We start from the raw sequence: 21,046 nt of genomic DNA, 5'->3' as shown, positions 1-21,046 counted from the left end.
CACTGAACCGATTACCAACGGAGGACTGGTCTGCCTGAGTGGAATGCCTCGCCAGGAAGAAGACTTTGTCGACTCTCTGACGTTCCCTTATTGGCACAACAAAGATTTGGGTCCAGAAGAGGATTTGTCCTGTCGAGATAGCTCTAGCTTAGAGTAGAAGCTGACCTCAGCCGCATGTCAAGTATCCTCGTATTTTGAAAGGTCAACGAAAGAGACAATCCTCAGTTCTTTGGACACCCTAGTCCAAAGGTTGCCACCCTTAATTACATGAAAAAGTATTGACAGTACTATTTATCTTTGACGCTTCACAAATTTGCATTTCATCGTCAATTATTTCAGTGGACATTACGCAATGAGACTAAAATAAATCGAATGCTATGATTATTGTTATCAAAATGAAGTATTAGTATATGTTTCACGAAAAAAAATATGGTAAATAATGGTAAAGAGGGCAATTTCCATGAAACCACTATAGAATGGAGTGGCTGGTCTGCTTGAGCGAAAATGGTGTCTGGAGGAAAGGATTAATGCTCACTTTACAAAGGTCGTCAAAAATTCATATGTCGTTCTGCAGAACCGAGAGGCTGCGCATTGCTCCTGTGAGATTTCAATTTGAAGGATCGTATAAAGCTGCAACATGGGAATAACCCAAGCTTACTGCGGACAAAATTAGTTTGGAAGTCAGATAGCAGTTTCTTGCCAATGATAAAAGGCCAGGAAGTTCATTTGAACGGTGACACGAATGCCCTAGTCGAAAGTCCATTAATCTTCGTCATCGATTCGCTCGTATTTTACTGTCGCGACAACATTTACTCACAAACTTTTGATTAACTAATTATCAGGATTGAAGATTGCGGGTTATTCGACAACTTTCCAATTCCTTTCGCAAGTGGTATACTCTTGGAATAATGAAACGTTTCTTCTTAATGAAATATGTAAATATTGAAAATTATATTCGAAGAAATATAGTTTCCTCAAATTCATTGGATAAAATTTATTTGACTTGAGTTTATGAAAATTCAAATTAAATTATAATTATACCAGCCATTGCTCCAAGTACATTTTAGCAATAATTCGTTAAATTATTTTATAACTTAGAGAAATAGTTCAGACAACTTTTAATGGGACGGTCCGTCCCGAATATTTTACGAATTACACAGACATCGAGGCATAGATGCGATAATAATTTAGCTTGAAATGTTTGGAAAGTATTTTCAGACGTAGAATGAAAAATTGTTCAACTTTTCATACAAACTTTCCGCCACGATTGTTAAATTAACTTCGACGAGTTCTCATCGTTTGGTTAGAATTGATTAAGCAGATGTGACACGAGACGGAGAAATAATTACCGTTCACGTCCGCGTTACCATAATTTATTCCTGTAACATTTGTTTCCACATTTGTTGAAATTCACCTTTATTTCTCAACCGGTGATTAATATTTCATTCACAATCTAATGGTCGATTGCATTATTTTATTATATTTTAAATCATTTTATTATAAATAAACGTACAAACGGGGTGTACACAAGTGATTGTGAAGTTTTCATCGGGATCGGTGCAAACATTTGATATTTATAGTACAGTGTTGGTCATTTTTTATTTTTATTAAATTTACTTCTTTGTTATAATTCCCATTAGCCTGCATTTATTTGAAGGTGACGTTGTTCGAGAACGCTTATTTAGCTTTCGAGGGATGACTTTAGATTTAGTAACTTCATTAACACAGGTCCTGCTGTTATTTTATTTCCCAAGAATCTTGTACGTTTTAATTTAAAATTGGATTCATCCCTAGCTATGTCTCTTTCATTTTCTTTAGCTCTCCACTTTTAATCCGAATTGCTCCAAGTAAGGAGAATTATTGCTTCAGGGCTTAATAAAACTGAAAAATTATCGAAGTATTGAAAAATTCTGTTATATGTTTTTCCAATATTCAACGTTTACATATATTGGAGAGGACGCGAACCACAAGAAGAATAATTATACAGTAATTTTGTCGATTTATAATTTAAAGAAAGCCTCAATGTTAAGATTAAGGTTATTTCAAGTCACGAAAAATTCCATGAAAAATATTACAGTTAAAATTTTTGACGTCACAGTAAATACTGTTACCTTTAACGACTATTTTACTTTGAATTTATTGTAAATCTTAAATCTTATTAGTCTTGGAAAATTTCATTTATGATTGCTTCCGACTCCCTTGTAGTGTTCACTAGACTTTGTAAAAGTTGCCCGAGTTTCTTGAAAGTTGATTGTCGTTTGTTATTGTTACTCACCTCCAAGTTTTCAGCATAAGAGCGCCATAGGTTAGAGAAAATCCAATTTCTCTCAGCCAAACTCTCACGGTGCACGTTATAACGTTTGGACGGGGGTACATTACTATAGTCTGAAACAAAGAACATTGATTTCCTTCAACTATTTATAATTCACCGTCGACGAGTGAAATATGTTTATTGCGAACTCGATTCCCTTCGAACGGGTTCCCTTTACGTGGAATTGAATTTTCTTTGTCGCTGAATGCACAAGTGTCTCGTGACAAGTGAAATAGCGCGAACATATAGCGAATATACCAGGAGTAAGAATTTAAATTCAGGAGAACCTCGTGAAACGCAGATAGAAATTTCATAAGAATTTAGGGAATGTTGTTATTATTAAGAATGATGTGGGTTTAGTTTATAATGGCAAATATAAATCAATTTATATGACAATTAATATATTTGTGATCGTGTGCACTTATTTCTTAATTAAAACTTTCAATCAAACACAAATACCTAATGACAAGTGAAGTAACACGAGTAACGAATATAGGAAGATTAAGAATTTACATTAAAAAATAACGAAGGCAGAAATTTCAATCAATTTCGTTTATGCATAAATTGTTCATAAAAGTTGAAATTGAATGAGCTTACAGTGAATATATCCAAAATAAATGTATACATTCCAAAGAATTTTGTAAAATGCAGGCACAAATTTCAATTAATTTCATTTATGCACAAATGGTTTATAACGAATAAAATGGCATCCGTTTACTGAGGATGGATTAGTACATTTTTCGAAAAACTAGAAAAAAATAGAGACTGATGATACAAATGATACAAATTGTATGGTTACGAAAAAATAGAGAAAGATGTAAAAAAACACTTACTGTGCAATATATGAAAAATGCACCAACCACTATGACACGTAGAAGGACTGGACTCGCGGCTCTCACCACCTGCAACAACAAAGATTAAAGTTTCGTCAAAGTCATTGTCATATAAATATTAATATTCAAATTTGCAACTAAAGTTTTAGTCCTCTTCGGTATGTTAGTATCTAAATAATAACAATCTTATAATTAAGCAATTAAGACTAGAATATCTAACTGATATGCTGTACAATTTTTGTGAAACATTCGAGGGACGTTGAGAATCACTGATTTACTTTCACAAAAAGTCCCTGAGGGTTATCAAAAATGTTTAATTATCCTCAAAGTTTTCCTCGGCTTTCTTCTCCCATTCTCTTCGTTCGTGATACAGTTTGCACAAGAAACAAACGCATTATCGAAACTCGAGGGTTGTTCGTTAAATAGGAAATCGGAACTTAGGCGATTGCATTCGTCACGTGGAGACGGATTCGCAGACGGTGTGAACTTTCTCTAAGACAATGGAATCGTTATTCCAGAGTGTAGTCTTACAAAGGTAAAAGTTTTGCTGGTTTTTAACCGCTGGAATTTACCTCTCCTAAAAGTGTTTTTACAGCGGTTAACGCGGGTTTACGCAACCCTCGAATCGCATACTCGATTTTGAACCAACAAATTTGTATTCGTTAAAGACAAATTGACCCGGTTTCTGCAGTTTGTCACTTTAACATTCGTAACTGCCTGATTTCTAGCGTTTGATGTTTTATCGAGTTAAATTTACCAAATTTTATTTTATTATTTATCATAAAGAGGATATTTCACATATATTTTTAACAACTAGAATACAATTTTTTACTAAATGGCTTTATGAAAGGAGTAATATTTTGATTACACAAGCGTTAATAATGTATAAAAGAATAATTAAAAATGGGTTAAGAAAGAATCACAATCTAGATAAATTTTGTTCCCCGAGGACGTGAAAAAGTAAAGCGCTTACGTATTACGTGTACAAAGACAACGAAGAAAAACATTCCCGCAAAATGAAAGGCTGAAAGAAACGTTTGAATAAAGACGACACGAGGTAATCGTTTAAATTTAGACACAAAAGAAGGTAATCCATTCATTTAAATGACTACTAAAAAAGAGAACGCAAACGGAAGAAAAAATTTAAATGAGTGTTGTACAAGAAAAAGAAAAAGAAGAAGAACAAGAAGAAAATGCTCGAAGACGTGGCAAACAAGAACAAAATTCTGGAAGAATTCTCGAAGAAGTTTAATTAAAATCTGGAAGAAAAGCAATCACTTAAATAATTCGCGAAAAGCACGAAACGAGCGCTTGTCATTTAATCCCTAGAATTTTCAATTAATTTATATTTTTCAGAGAGCATATTTCTTTATAATCACCTACATTTTCTCATTTAATTATACGGAGTAATGAAAGAAAACGAACACATATTGAGGTTGATATCAATAACATTATTTTTTATCTAACGTATTCATGTTCATATTTTGTATAATAAATAAAGTTATTGATTCAAATGAGTTTAAATTTGAAATTGTAAAAGGTTTGAAATTGATGTTTTGGATAAGTAATCCTAAAGAAAATATTGAATATTAGCAATCGTTCGAGACTCCAACACTCCTCTCCCTAAAATCGAATGTGAATGGGGAGGTAGGGAATAATAGAATAATCCAGCGTTTCCACTTATTAATCGCTTTCAATAGAGAAAGTCTACAGCTGGAACAAAATCGATGCATTTCCCTTTGGCTTACTGAGAACAAACTGCTTGAACGGCCTCGCCGTTAAAGCCATCTTTCAACCCTCTAATGCCATCCCCCACAGGTTCCAGAACGTTTTGAAGGAGAAAGACGGTGCCGAGGGGTAACATTGGAAAAATAACAGAGCGTTCCCGTGTCGAGAAAGAAAATGCCTGCAGTTTGCACTGCGTAGCGCTGGTGTTGCCAAATGCATCGCTGCAAAAGCGCATACAAATCATCGAGGAGTGCATTGTGCACTCTGTGAACCGACGCAGCCTTTGCATTTCGAGCCATTCATGACGTGAGGACGATTTTCTCTCAGTTTTGAGCAAACGAGGAAACTTCATAATAGGTGACGATTTTTTCCCCCTTCTTTTTTATTGAGAAAAATTTTCCTTTTTTTCAAAAGAATGTATTTTGAATGTATTGTGTTTTTTCAAAAGAGAAAGTATTGGGAACATACAGTTGTCATATACAGTTGAATAAGAATTTGTTTTCAAACGATACCCTTTCATTCCTCGTCACTTTATGGAGGAGACATCTTTTTTAAGGGGTTTCTTTAAGGGGTAGACAGTTTTACCAATGCTGAAACATCGGGTATGACTCAGTCCCCATTAGCGTCCAGTACACTCATATTTCCCAGGGGGTTTCCAGCAAAGAGAAATCCCGATGCGATGCGGATATATCGTCTCAATAAACGGAGCCAACTTACGCTCCTTTAATGAAGAATTCTCTTTTTTTAATCCCCACCAGCACCAGCTCAACAAGGCTTTAGGTATCGATAAGCTCGCTAGACTCCCTAATAACAATTTCCTAGCTCAATTGTTCTTTGGCCTTGACAATGACGTGTATCGAGGAGAGAAACACATTAAACGTTTTTATGTTTATTAAATCTTAAATAAAAATTACACACTCCTGGTGAATCTTTCTAATGGTTCAAATCTTTTTCCTCGTTTCCTGAAAAAACTTTTTAATCTTTCCTCGTCGATGGGAAAAAGCCGCATAGCATAATGTATCGGGATATACGGGTAAGATTAGAGGAAAAAGTTGCAACTGCGTCCAGCAGCTGCACTCATGCATCTGAAAGCAATAAAACAATTTCAGCAAGCCGCGGCGAGTAACTGGGTCGCCCCTTAAAAATAGAAATTCATTTCTTGTGGTTTTGACAGAATGATTAACGAGAAAACACGCGATAATGTGTTATTGCGTGCACCGCAACAATTGTTCGTATTCGCCTAACCTCTCTGATTATGCAGCCTAAGGATACCCAGATAGAATCAATTTTTGCATCGAAATTTACGAGTTCTGTTTGCAAGAAATATTCGTTCGTTCTCGGCTGACCTTGAATCGAGGAAAATGTATTTCAAACATGTTTCTCATATTTTCATCCGTAATCCCTGCGAATCAAAAGCGGAGAACGATTTAGCAACACACTTTTCTTAAGCAGTAATAACCTGAATAAATGAATATTTTCTTGAGCTCAGTAAGGTGAAGATTAATTAATAATATGAAAATTGAAAATAATATTCATTGAATTTCACTGGAAACGCACAATAAAGAAGTAAATTCATTAATAAATTCACAATTAATATAAATAATAACGTTATTTAATTAAATTTCATCAAATATATAAAGCTTCGCAATTTAATTAAAAAAAATATTCATTTGCTTTCCTCTTGGAGGGCAATTTTGAATCGAGACCTTTCTACCAAACAACAAAGAGTTATTCATGAATATTTTAGCGCGTGTCTTGAACTTTGTCAATTTTTCATTGGAGAAACAATAGAACTGAAACTTTGACACTGCAAGTTCCTTTATAAGTTTCTCGATATTGCTGGCATTTCTAGGTAGGATTACAATTTCTAATCGTCTCGACTGACAGGAAAAATCGCTCGATGAGACAGCTCTCGTAGGGTGAAACTGGAAAAGTTTTATGAACTCGCTGAAGCTTGCAACGAGTTAAACTTGAAACAAACCGTTCCTTTCGGAAAGCATTCGCCAGACCAGAATGTTGCAATATCTTTGCATATCGAATAACCGAATTTATCACGATTGACAAGCATCCTGATGCCTATACCTCCAAAAATAATAGAATTATGGAGTTTAATAATCACTTTTAAATCTTTCATTTAAAATAGGATTGATACGGTTAGTAATCAATATCGTGTGGCCGTTGCCATCCATTTTCAATATTCAAACGGCTGCTACTGAAAATAAAATAAACTCGCAAGCAATTAACTAAAATACAATTAATCTTAATTGTTTTTCACCTATTTTTCAAGTATAAAATGATTGGAAATTGTAAAGTTGTGGAAGCTGCGCAGGTATTGTCGGTCCTGCAAACCTCGAATCGGTGAAACTCTTGAATTAAACTTCTGGGGATTAGCTTATAATCTGATTGCAGCAGCCTTTCTAAAACTCGATATTGATTTCATCGAACTTTCGCTAATAGCCAACTCTGAACGACAGTTCTCAGTGAACTGAGAATTTTCTATAAATATTACCAAAGCTATAAATTACTCGGTGCCATTTAATAATAGTTTCATGCAAATATTATTTCGTTTTCTAGCTGTTCATAACGAAACGTCACAGCTCGGAATAAAGCGTTCATTACTGAAAAAGAAAACGCAATATTCGAATAAAGCATTGGTTGGCTTCGTAGCAAAACTATCAAACACAACTTGTATACAAACGTCGAGCGAATTTCAATATTATCGCAAAGTGGAAAATCAATTTAGACAGTTTTTCAATGAATGACACGAATAACCCGTTCGAAAAGTTGCTGAAAAGTGCCCCTAGTATTTAATTTCAAATTTCATTCACCGGTTATCATAGGGATCTAGAGTTGAGAGTTTCCTTGGGTGGCTCCGATTCATGAAAAGTGTATTAAGAGGAAACTCGGCGACACGGAAGGTGAAGTAGGGAATTAAAAAGGATGTGCCTAAAGGAAATAAATCGTCGCAGAAAGAAGAAGGAAGAATATAAAGGAAAGTCTGGTGCAATGGGGGATAAAATGATATCCCAACGTACTAGTATGGGGCACAAAATGTGTTTATACCAAACTTTGGGCACACGTGCCTTCAGTTTTATTGACAACTTGATCCTTACACGACTTCTAAAACAATTGTGCATAGACTACAGAGCCATGGAAACTCAAAGCATACGCATTCGAATGTTATATGTGTCAAGATTCAAGCACATGCGTTCCTATTTCACAAATATCAAGGTTTGAGCGCCGTGCCTTCGATTCCCTTGGCCTTTTAGTCCCTACACGATAAAATATAAAGAAAAACGTTGAGTAGGTTATTTATTTCCCGCATTGTAGCAAATCGCAAAGTTGATAGAACGGTTGCACAGTTAAGTAGCTCGACTTGTGACAAGAAAGCCTTTCATTGGGTTAATGATTTCCACTGTCTTCTTGTCTCGTGCGGAAGGACTAACCTCTTAATTTCTCAGTGACTGTTCTCCTCTGTAGTGCACGCGCGGTTGCGTTGCAGTTTCCGCCAACCGACTCACTCTCTCTAAATACTAGCTCCCAACTGTAAATACTATGCTCCCAGAGGATACCAGCTCTTATACATTCTTGCAACGCAAACAGTACGACTGTCGGAGCCTCGAAAATTCATTAGACTGCTGTTGCATTGTTAGGAAATAAACGGAATGGTCCTTAGGTGAATGATTTCATTTAAAAAATGTAATGTAATTTTTCTCAAGATCGAAGGAACAAGACGACGAAATTTAATAAAAATTCTTCTGGGAACAACTACCAACAAAAGGAGGATCGACTTTTGCCATTTATCGTGCAAAAACTTGCCCTCTGTTTTCCAGTGGCCTCGCCGACCGTAAAACTGATTAAACAGAAACCGTTGTGTAACTTTCAGAAAATACCGAATTCAGAGTTTCGGTTATTCGGAAGAAGCCTTGTTACAGGGAATAACTTTCATCCTTCTTAAACGAAGCATCCTCGAAACTTTCTGAAATATCCAATATTATTTGTGTCTAGCTCGTTGAACTACACACCCTCGGTACTGATCTTCGTAGCTTGGACAAGCTTTCACCTTTACCTCGACGGGTGAAATTCATTAGTGGATAATCTGGCTAGGCAGTTTTCGTCATCCAGTCGAGAACTTAGGGGTTGGCATGCCACTGTTCAGTCGTATCTTATCGTTAACACGAATTTGAATATAGTACGACTCTTGGCAATAAGTTTCAAAAGAGACATACTAATAGCAAATTGACTAAAAACATTCATGTTTTAAGATAACACAAATTTCCTCATACAAGTGTAGAACTAATTGGTTATTAATACTCTTGTTTGTTATAGTCATACCCACAAGTGCGTACTGAAATCCTATATTATCATTATGGCAAATAACAATATTTACATTAGCACTATCAATAAATCTTATAATACTCATCATAATACCGATACCAATATCGATGGAATGAATTTTCTTCAGATTTGATCATTTGTCGCTGAGGATTTGTAGTATTCGAGAACAGTGTGAGATAACCTGTGTATGACTAATATCTTGAGACATCATGACACTTGTTTTGTGTAAGCACCAATTGAAATCTTACTTTGATAATACTGAGTACAGTAAACCCCAACGTCTGCGTCGTACCTATATTTCTCTTGTTATATGTACATACACTGCAACACGAATTATCGTCGTCACTGTTTACATTTCACTATGCCAACGAGAATAGAATTTCAAAGAGGAAAAAGTCGAGTCGAAAGAGCTAATAATAAATTCTCTATTGTTTCCATTTGACAGAAAGCAAAATGAGATCCAATTTCACTCCAATCTTAACTTTCAAGGGGATGAAAAGATTCCAATGTTAGCGTGGAATGAGGTTTGACGTGCCACCCCCACGGACGGCAACTTCTCGAGTTACTTTAACACCTGTCGGGCCGTTCAGGTTCTTTATTGATCGTGATCAGTCTTGATCGTGACTGGTTCGTCTATCAGAGAGCAACCGACATTAATTAACTGAAAACAAGTCGACTCGATGTTCGGAAGTATTTCTGACGGTTGGCAGAGTAATTTTCTTCCGACCAAACGAAAGTCTTCTAGCGAGCAGCTCTGTTCTAAGCAGACAGACGGAAAATGAATCGTGCAATTCCGTTTTTGCGGCGTCGCCAGTTCTTCATTCTCCTATCCCAGTAATTACGGTGAAAACTGGTTAACGAACTTTGCCAGCTTTTGCCGCAGTTAAAGTCGCTTTAAATCTGCGTTCCTCAGTTGCGTTTCGTCGAAACCCTGTTAGATTTAGTTCCACGTGTCAGGGACATGTGGAGCATTTAACATTCCTACGCCGAAAGTTGTGTATTTATTTATCAATTTTTAAGATTGAAAATCTTTTTATTTTCGAACAGCCGAAATTCATATCCCGTTATATACAATATATACAATTTTCATTTTCATTTCAAGATAACATAAGAAAAATCGTCGCTAACTCGTAGAATAGGTACATTTGTTCTCCTTTAAAGTAAAGGAGAAAAATCGATTTTTGTTTGAAAAGTCCAAACAATGTAGACTTCATTTCTAGCCCATATAGATCTGTAAATACAATCGAGCTTTTAATCCTTTTTTTCTTATTGTACCCTCTGTTGTATTCCAGTTCAATAATTCTTGTGCAAGCGGATAGAACGTAAACTAGTTATCCATTGTTTCGTTCCAGCTAGAATTTATCAACGAGTTGGTAATTCGTTTCGCAACAATAAATAGTTCAAAATCAATTTTGAACAGTCCACTCTACTTACTGTATTGAATAATCGCAAACGGACACAGTTTGTAAGTTTTATCTATATTTTCGATGTGAAATTTATTACTAAAAATTGCATTTCATTTGTCACGTTTACAAATTTATACATATATAAAAATCTTGGAATATTTCATTTCAAGGTTGTACGCGGTGGACAAAATTTCTTTCTATATCGTGGTATTGTTATTTATGATCCAACTTTGTTATATTTCATAACGTTGAAAAAATATGAAAATTTTAAAAGCTGGTTTGTCATCCCGTCAGAGTGTGTTTTTCTGAGAAATAAACATTGTTCATACGTTTGCGCGAGGAAAGAGATATCCATTTGTATCTTCAGTGATAACAGAAAGTTGAAAAGCGTTGAATGGCCAGAAGCGTGACGATTCAGGTCAAAAAATACCAAAATGGTGGACGGTTAAATACCAAGTTTAATGGAAGAGAATCGCGATGGCGAACACCAGCTACCCCCCGCTTCGGGTCTGTTGACGATCAGAGTGATAATGAGACCGCATATGCGACGCGTACGATGCCCATTAACGTAACAAGTCGCCACAGTTGTGACGGTTACTATCCCGGAAATTATTACATTCGAGGGCCGAATCACGTGGACAATTGTGCAGACTGCCTAGAAACGCGAACGCGTGCCAAACCGCCTGGAATTTGGTCTTGAAAATTCTGTCAGTTGGGGCGTTAGGCTTGTTCGCATCAGCAGCTGTGCAGATGCCAACAGACACAGAAATTCCCTTACCCAAGCGCTACGTGTATCGTTCGCTTGCAATTCTATACAATTATCGTGCTTTGTTGAGTTATTTAGAAATTGTGATAAATTGAACGATAAATGATGATAAATTAAAACTCTCTATGCCCAATGAAAATCACTTATTTTTTGACTCGACACACCAGAGACCTCCCTTACAATTACAGGCGCGAGTACCTGGAAGAATCTGCCCGCTGTTTTATAGAGGTCGAAGACAGGATCGATTTTAACCCAGACCGCTTGAACTCTCTCAGCCAATCGAACGCGTCAGCTGCTTGGAAGTAGCTCTTCTCGACTGGTTAACGGAGCTTGCGCCATTAAACTGACCTTTCCTAGCGGCCAAGAGAAATACACCGTCCAGCAGAGAAGGGTTAATCTATTCATTGCAACGGGCAAACAGCAATAAATTGTCCCGGTCTAGCCGTGGCGTCCTGAATATCGCGTCTACCTCGTTAGACCACGAGGGAAGATGCGAATATTACACTTCATCCCGCTCGTAAACGTAGACGCGCATATTACGCTCGTTCTCGTAAACAGGTTTAACCTTTTCGGTGTTAAAGGCGCATATAAACGTTCCCCAATATCCATCGGTACATTCAAAAAGCGTGCATACATCGCGTGTATAAATCGCTGATAAAATTTATTCGCTCCAATAAATTCGGTGTTATATTCGTAGAGATATATGTAGATTCAATCTGACGTTTAGGACGATTGCTACAGTGCTGATAGGGGAGTAAATATCGTAAGCTTCGAAAATTTACAATAGATAGAACTGTTGACTTGCCCCTATAGACGAGTTGCTTTTTCAAAAGCAGATCAAGGGAAGATGTGTGTCAACAATATCCAGAGGGGTGCGTAATAAGCTGCGGGGGTAGAAATGCGTTCAAATCGCAACTCCCATTAGTAGGAAACGCAATGTGGCGACAAGCGAAAGTAGGAAGTGCTGCTGGAAACATTTATATGCTTAAACTGTTATATATTGCCTGGGTACATGGCTTCCAGCCAACTCCTACATGGGCATGTTTATTCTCTTCACGTTTCTACGCGGTGGACTCCATTGTACGTGCGTACAACTTGTGGGTTTTAGCGGCTTGGGACGTCGAGGATTACAATTTATTCGCAGCAATATCAAACAGAAGGAGGGGAAGACTTTTCCTAAATTTGTCCGTGCTCGCCAAACGATGATTACGGGCGAATTAGGTTAAATAAAAGGCAGCGTGTTCCATCGTGAACTTTTTTCGTTTGGATACTGATTTAAACTTGGAGTAAATCCAATTAGTTCCATTATCTTTTATTTGATGAAGGATATCCTGATACACCTAAACCTAAGTTTTGTTCTCGAGCAATTTTTGCGTCGATTGAAAACGAAATTTATAGCGCACGTCCTCTTTTCTGTCCCTTTCATCTCTAATATCGACAATTACCTGGCACTGTGAGACTCTTGTTAGTCTTTACGACCCCATAAAGCATGAGGAAATTGTATTTTTCACATCGATAAATAAGATTTCCACTTGAAAGAGAACGAAAATCATTTTTCTGAGATCCCAGACAAGAAATGGCGGATACGCCCTCTAAATGCATCCGATATATAAACTGAAATTTCACAAATTGAAGCTTCGAAATATCCAATATGGTTCTGGGATAGCCCAGTAATAGTGTTCGATATTAGCTTGTCCCTAATTTACTCCCCATTTCCGGCTAGGAAACCGCAGAATGCATTTCCACAATTTCCTAATCTTTGAATTTTCCCATTAGCCACGTAAGCTGTCCGTCGAACGAATGAACAGACATGCACACGAATCAGCTTCGATATGAAATCCTACTTGTTGCATTTAACTCAGCATAGAACCTGGCAACGTTTGCAATTCGATTTCAAACGGCACGTGCCTCGAGTTTGCCACCGAGTAGCGTTAGAAAAATGACACGTCTGCGCTTTTGCGGAGCTAAAGCTCATTGCACATGCGTGTAAATTGACCAATGGGAGTCGTACTTAGTCACGTACTTTGGAATTGAAACTTTGGTGCGCATACTCAGTAGTATTAGTACTATAGAAATTGAACCGAAGCTCAGTATGTTGAAGATTACACAAGTGACCTTAAGTTTCTAAAAGATTCAAAGAGGAAAGTACTTGACAACCTTTTTGACAATTGTATCTACTACTTTCTTAAAGATTAAACTATTTTTGATTGCAGGAATTCCAGGCTGAGAAGTATCAACACGACCAGTCTAATGATTGATAGATCCAGAATCCAGTATAGTTCGTTTTTACGTTCATATAAATGACCTGTTGTTTAATAATTGGAAGAAGGATGTGTTGAATATTTAAACAAATATTTACTGGAAAAATACCGCCGCTGAGAATATTTTCCGCCGACGCAATTTTCATAGATATTGAATGCGTTGAAAAATATGTGCTTGGATTTTTCCGAACGGTATAAAAGGAGCCAGAAAATCACGTGCACAAAAACGCGTTTTCGAATGAAAAATTAAAAAACCAGGCAATTAGGCATTTAGACTGAAAGTGCTTTCTTCGTATAGATAGCAATAAATAAAAATAATAAAAATAATAAAAATTCTAATTTCCAATATTCTCTTCAAAGTCTCTCACAGATCGTCCTAAATTCGCCTGAACGTTAATATCCTCGACAGAAGACTCTAACCCCATCTTAGCCCAGAACTCACTTCACGTACGCTTAAAAATTACTTCCGATAAGACCGTAGCGATAAGATCATGCTCACGATAAGCGGTTGTAATCCGTTTTACCACATCGAAACCTTATCAGCGTCAACTTAGAGGTCAAACTCTCCTAAGCCCTGTGGAAACGATTCTGTCTTTGGGCGATTCGTGTAATAAATTCCCCTAACAACTCTCGCTGGTAGTTGGAGGAAGTGCCTCGGAGTTTAGGTTTCGGACCGTTTCCGGTTAATTAAGGGAATTTATTAACCTGCGGCGGTTCTAGCCGAGCATCGACGCTACCACATCGTCAACCCCTTCTTCAGATTCAAGGAGACCTATCCAGGATCATCTGATATACTTCGTGCACTTTCAGAGATATTTATACATCTTTGACGTGTAAGATATAAACAACAAGTGTTTCATTGACACATTAATTGACATAAATTCGCGCAGTTTTATTTTCATCGAAAAATAAACAGCTGGACAAATTGCCTGATCGGTAAGGACGCGTTTTCATTTCCTGGACACGCGACAAGCTGCTTTCCGCTCGGGAAACGCGTTATTTTCCACGTCGTGGGAAAAAACAGCCCCGCATGAAACGAGCAATTAACGGAAAATCCAAAGCCAATGCGGTCTGTGGACGAATCACGAATGATCTCCATTCGCAATTAGCCTTTCCAGATCAGGGAAATGGAGCTATTTTTTTCTCCCACGTAATTGAAAAGCTGATGACCTCCACCTACCTTTACATTCCCATACTTCCAAGTGAACAGCGCGACAGCTGGCAAGCAAGCGATGACGCAGCATTCCAGGATCAAAATGGCAGTCCTCATCAACCAATTCAACGACACTACACATGGCGATTCGTCCTCACAGGATTCGCATCCCTCTGCGCAAGGAAGACACTCGAAGACGCCATCCACGTCGTACTGACTCTCATCGCCCTGTAAACAAACAGTGACAGGAAGTTAGGTACATTTGAAAATATTGAATTATGCATAGAATCTAGCTTTAGTTCCTCCAAGTCAAGGCAGGGTAGCTCCAATGTGATTAAAGAAATTAAGCATAAAATGGAATTAAGAAACTTTGTAGTGCTATAAAACAAAAAAGATCTTTTTCAGTAATTGAAAAATATCAAAACTGAAGGGATAAGTTTGCATTTATTTTCAAGTCGCTTCTGTCTCGCTTGACGGATGTACAAAGACTGGTCTTCGGATCTTCGTCGTGGCAAATCGTGTAGCCCCCCTTAAAGGACGCGTAGCCACCTTCTTCAGTGGGGGCGCGAATTCGCCAGGGGTAGCGTTCGGGGCCCTAGATCCGCCGCGCGGACGGCTAACGGTCGCCTGACTTCGCGTCGAGGACCTTTAAAGAAACTCACGGTTTGTGACACTAGCTTTAATTATTGAGGCCGTTGGCAAACTCTAGCTACGAACATGCTTGTTAAAACTCGACATAACGGCTTTTCTCAAAAATAGCTTCGCTATGTCCGTGTCATAAACCGTGCTAGCCGTTTGCACGTTCGAAGTCTTTTTAAACATTTACAACTAAGCCGCTACAAAACTACTGCGGTTTGATATATTTTTATATTTTTATAGAGCGATCGTCCATCAAACTTTCCGATACACTTTCCGCTTTATAAGCTGGCCAATATTTTTGTTGAATCATTAATAATAAAGTCCACCACTGAATTCGCAAACTTCAAAACGATTGAATGCATACAAATATTATTTTATACATTGCTGTATATTCTTGCCTTTTTTTAGCGCTGTTGACATCTAACCGAAATCAATTGGCGGCCTCGCATGATTACTTCACAATACTGTCCTCTTCGTGTCGCGTGACTGCGTCGACGCTTTATCTCTTGTCTCTTTGTTTCGTGGTCTCATTACCCTAATGTTATATTTTAAAAACGGAAAGCATCGAATACTCTGCTGAATACGATTTCCCTTTCCCATTCTCACGCACCTGATAAGGGAAGCACTAAGACCTAACCTGTTCTCAGACTTGAAGCCTTTGCACTGCTAGAGACGTTCCATTTCTAAGATCTAAGATACTTAGAAGCGTCCCATATCACAATAAAGTAAATATTATATTTAGATTGAAAATCGAAATCTTATTGACAGATGAGAAGAATGTACAGAGGTCTGAATATGTCTTCCCTAGGTATTGCAAGTAGTATGAGAGGCGAATTAATCAGCCAAGTAGTATGAACGCGTATTGGTCAGACAACCAGTGTACCTAATACAGAACACACACCTCTGACATTTGTTCCCATCGCAAAAAAGACGCGAGAGATGTTTAAGATGTAAAAATCAAGTGAAACACCTTGCACACGAAATAAATAAATAAATTGCCATCACCTGCTGCGTTTATATGTTCCCACTTCCAAAGAATTATGTTTACAAGCGCAATCTATGGAAACGTATTTCTACCTTCGAAACTACATGCATTAAAGGAGGAATTTCTCGTTAAATTTCTTTACTGCTAGAGTTCGTCGTGGTGTTTGCCGAGGGAAACCGTGAAGCGTTAAGTAAATAAAACCGTCTCAAATTTCCAATAGTTCTCGATACGAAGACAGAGTGTTGAAGTTTCGCAATTTACTTTCGCTTCTCGAACCTGAATTACCGCAACTAAAATACAAACATGTCGTCTTTCATTGTTAGCTTTGCATGTCTACCAAGTTGCATCACATATCGCTGGCGGTCTGTGTTTCTTGCAAATTAGTATTAATGCACACACAAACTTGAATTTCTCGGTAATTGTCGGTAAATCGAGTGAGAAAATATTAACCTAACAGAGTAGGCGTTCTCGTTTCTAGAACTAGGGACCTCCGAATCATGTGAAATAGCAAATAGCATGGCCAGAGCAGCATTAAAGTTCACGAGCAACTGCTTTTCAAACGTTGAGGATCGAGTTTCACGCAGAATGCATTCTAGTTTGTGAATCTCAATCTCGTTAACATCAGCGCGAAAATAATAATCAGGAACCAATCAGCGCGAGCTTAGTTTGCGCGCCAGTTTGCGTTGAACTTCGACCCAATATCTCGTCTAATCAGAAATGACACGCTGTCCAGGAAGACGGACAGCCAGCTACCAATATCGATGATCCTATGTTTCGGAACGAACCAAGTATACGTTTCAATCTCGTCAATCCTGTTCGGGTATAAATTGCTTGTCCTTGGAAGACAGAGTGGCATGGTTGACACCTGGATGATACAAGGCGAGTGTTTCTCCAAGGAAGGTAGCTGATCCGTTCTTGGATAAAATTATTTTAAACAGCTGCAGTGAACGCGATAATATTTTCATGTTGATTCTCGTCACTATTTTCTTTGGGCGATTGCTTTAATTCTGTATTTGTTAAAATGAATTTCAATCTGCTGTCACTCAACTCATGTTTGACTTTTTTTAAGCCACAAGCAAAGAAGAGTTCTTTGTTAGGCTACTTCTGGCTTCTGATCGTATTTATCGTCGTAGATAAATCTTGCCAGTTGACACCTGCGATTATCACGCGATGTGTTGCAGTCTTATCACCTTTCATCGCGTGACCAAAGTGAGAGAATGACTTACGCGTGCAAAGAAACGCTGCCTGAAGTAAATCTTTGAAAGCGTTGCAGAAACAACGGAGGAACGAGCATAAAGGGTAAATACAACAATAGAAGAGCGAAGAGCACGAGCAAAACATGGAGAACGGAAGCAGAGTGATTTATGGAGCTGCGATTGACAGCTCAAAAAGCGTCGGACTTCCGGTGGGCGGTGGACAGAAGAAAGCGATTACGGAAACGACTCGTAATCGGAGGGACGCTCAAGCGAAAATGAAACGGATGTGCCGTTTTCTAAACTCCCGTTTGCCGGTAGTATCGACCAACGACTCTTCCTGCGTTCCACGAAAACTACCTTGAAAATGTTCAATTTTCAACACTTATAAATTTAGACACAACTTCAACTTCAGCTACCTACTTTTAAAAATGATACACTGACATAAAAAACTCTATGAACAAATTCCTAGCAAATAAAATGATAAGTAACAACACGTGAATCATCGTCTCGTGTATGTGTGTGTGTGTGTCCTACATAATCATCGCAGGAGTCGATAAGCCCGCTCCCAGCAGTCCCTGTGGGATCAAAACAGTCGATCCTCGGTCCAAGAGCATCATTTTTCCCAGGACGAGTTGGACGGGAGGGTTTATTCGCGACACACGGAGACTGAGGGCTATGGTTTGGGGCGTGGTTGCTTCTCTCTAATACCCCAAACCATAACGCCGGCAGGCGTGATTTGTGAGAACGATAAATCGGCTTGGAAGTTAAGTCCGATCGTGAATACGAGTTACGACGTCGTGATTTGTAGTCGCCTGGATTTCCCAGGACGACGGGATAAGTTGTCTTTGCAACGTTCGGTTCGCTGCTTATGGCAGGGAACTCGTTTCGAGACGATGCTCGTTTTCCTGGTGTCTGTTTCAACCGTGGACGTTAATGAGCCGACGAGAAAACTGCCTGAATTACGACCAAGAATGGGATTAACGGCATCGAAACCTGATAGATGTTCGAGGCTTATGCGATTACTCCGTCGGAAGTTTAGCCAATCAAGCATTCAGCGAACCCTCTCAGAACGAGAGTGCCGAGAATCGAGGAAGCTTGAAAATGGTTCAGGTGTCTCTTGCCGTGTGCCTTTCATGCGACTGTAGCTGGATCAGTTGACTCAAAGTCCTGAACTACAGAGGAATCGAGGAAGAAGTGAGAATTCATAATTTCTCTTCTGCTACAGAAGAAGATGTTATTCAGTTAGAATAATGTGACATTTTCAAAAATTGAAATGTGTTGAAAGTAAAAGAGCTCTAAATTCTATTTTCGATAAAGTTTATAATTTTAAAAGCAATCGGCTGATGATCATCTGCTACATAGCGTACGTATATTTACTGTTGGAATGTATTACAGTTAACCACATATTTGCGATTTTAGCCTCAACTATATCCGATTACCCGGATATTTACATCCGAGTTCGATGTTGGAGGGATCGAGTAAAGATTGTAACTTGAATCCATCGTATCGAAGGGTTATCCATCCTACCTCAACATTGGACGAAAAATATGCTCGAAAGGTGGGAGAAATTTTCAAAGCGCACCAGCTGTGACGATAGAATAAATCGCGTTCTGGATGGCACTGTTTGCTTCGAGATGATAGCTCGATTCTTTTCAGAGATATGAAACTTCTAATATGAATAGGCGCTGCCGCCGTCGAGATCGAAAGAAAAGTCTGCCAAGGTCACAGCTCTTACTATAAATCACGTCAGGTGCTTTCTTTGTTTTTATACTGTGCTGACTTCTGTACAAGACAGATAAAAATCGTGTGATTCGCACTCAGAGTTCGGAAAAGTTTAGAGAAAATGTATCGCAAGTACCATCTTAAATGCTGGATGCTACATTGATTTTATAATTTGACCTATGCATGTATCCTCGTCTCACTTGTATCGGTATTTCAACTGTGAAAAGGTATTTTAAAATGCATTTGAAATGATATTTTATTAGCAAAGCACAGAATGTTTGGAATGGTGGCAATCGTGTACAACTCGATAGCGTAACAATAAAACGTAAAATATCGTATTTCTTTTACTTGCTAATAAAACGAAAAAACTTTTGGGCTGAACTAATAAAAACGGTGATGAAAACGAATCGTCGGATTTCATTATTAGCTTTTCACGCAGTTCTGCTGGCTTTAGTACTCATTGAAAGTTTAAACCCTATCGAAACAGCCAGTTCAGGATAGGTTCATTCACAGGCATCGCGTACTTCCCACCAACTTCCGTTCTAGCTATTTTTAACCATCATCCAACCCCCCAACCCTTCTTCTTTTTCAGGCACTACGTTTATCGTGTTTGAGCGCCATGCGTACGCTTACGCAGGCAACTCGCGTGCAGTATATCGGATCGATGGGACTGTAATGGAAATTTCTACTCTGGCCAATGAGCTTTCGCTCCAAAAGAGTATTTCGCCAACTGTAAATGAGACTCGCAGCCTTCATTGAGCCGAAGCTCCTTTCGCTGAAATAGGATCTCCCAGGACGAGCTGGTAAATAAATGAGTAGCGGTGGTAGTGGCCCGCGAATGAACTTTCGGCTTTTGTGATCGCAATTACAGCGAATGCCCCGTAGGTTATTTTGAAGGAAACGCGTGCTCGGGATTGGAATTGGTTTCCGTTTAAATGACAATCCTTGGGGGCCGAGTTATTTCTGATTGAGGAACACACACACACACACACACAAGTTCCTCTGATTGGCAATTGCAAAATTTTGAAATTGTTGTGTTTACTCCTACAAATTAGACGGCCTATACTCGCTGCTTGCTGCAATTTAAAGAAGAACTAGATAAAACTTCGCTTGGACTAGACGCAAATACACCACGTAAACAAATTATAATACACAGATTTCGAGAATAAAAAATAATGCGCGCAATATCACTTTTATATTTCGTTTTTCTGTCGATTTTGTGCATCGTTCAATTTAATTAATATTTACCGAGACCGCAGTCTTTCAAAGTGATCCCTATTTTTCCATTCTCTGGTCCAATATTTACAGAATTTATAATATCAATATGCCGTGGCGAGCGAGCGAAAAAGGACCACGTTAATTAACGAGGTAACGATCCATGTAATACAAAATTATCCCGTTCGCATAGTTCCCGGGGACCGTACTTAATTTACAAGTAGCAAACGACTATAAAAAGAAATTTACAGCGGGCAAACGACAATTTTTCCTCACTCCTGAAATGAACGGTATACCAAGTTCCTTGGCAATGCGCCAACGTAACAAATATTACGTCTTCCACAGACTACTGGCATAGAACACCGGAAGTACAAAGGTCGAGTAGAATTGCGCTGAATTCGGGACTTGAGCGATTTTTCACTGGTCGTTGAGTTTTACCATTGTTCTTTTCGTTTTTTTTTTTCATTTTGGACGCGTTAATTTTTGCAGAAAG

General features: G+C 38.3%; 1 protein-coding gene across 1 annotated transcript in view; it reads right to left on the bottom strand.

Moving 5' to 3' along the window:
- Positions 1-21,046, bottom strand: part of LOC128893098 (probable G-protein coupled receptor 158) — a 69,375-nt gene that overhangs the window by 14,826 nt on the left and 33,503 nt on the right. Inside the window, exons 5-7 of the mRNA XM_054153889.1 lie at positions 14,824-15,024; positions 3,145-3,213; positions 2,276-2,385 (exon numbers count right to left, since the gene is read on the bottom strand). Coding sequence (XP_054009864.1) covers positions 2,276-2,385; positions 3,145-3,213; positions 14,824-15,024 — 380 coding nt within the window. The remainder of the gene's footprint in view (positions 1-2,275; positions 2,386-3,144; positions 3,214-14,823; positions 15,025-21,046) is intronic.

The sequence above is a fragment of the Hylaeus anthracinus genome, unplaced genomic scaffold (assembly GCF_026225885.1).
Source record: "Hylaeus anthracinus isolate JK02 unplaced genomic scaffold, UHH_iyHylAnth1.0_haploid 2, whole genome shotgun sequence".
NCBI classification, from domain to species: Eukaryota; Metazoa; Arthropoda; class Insecta; order Hymenoptera; family Colletidae; genus Hylaeus; species Hylaeus anthracinus.
The sequence above is the reverse complement of the archived record's forward strand: the minus strand, read 5'-3'. Positions and strand labels throughout refer to the sequence as shown.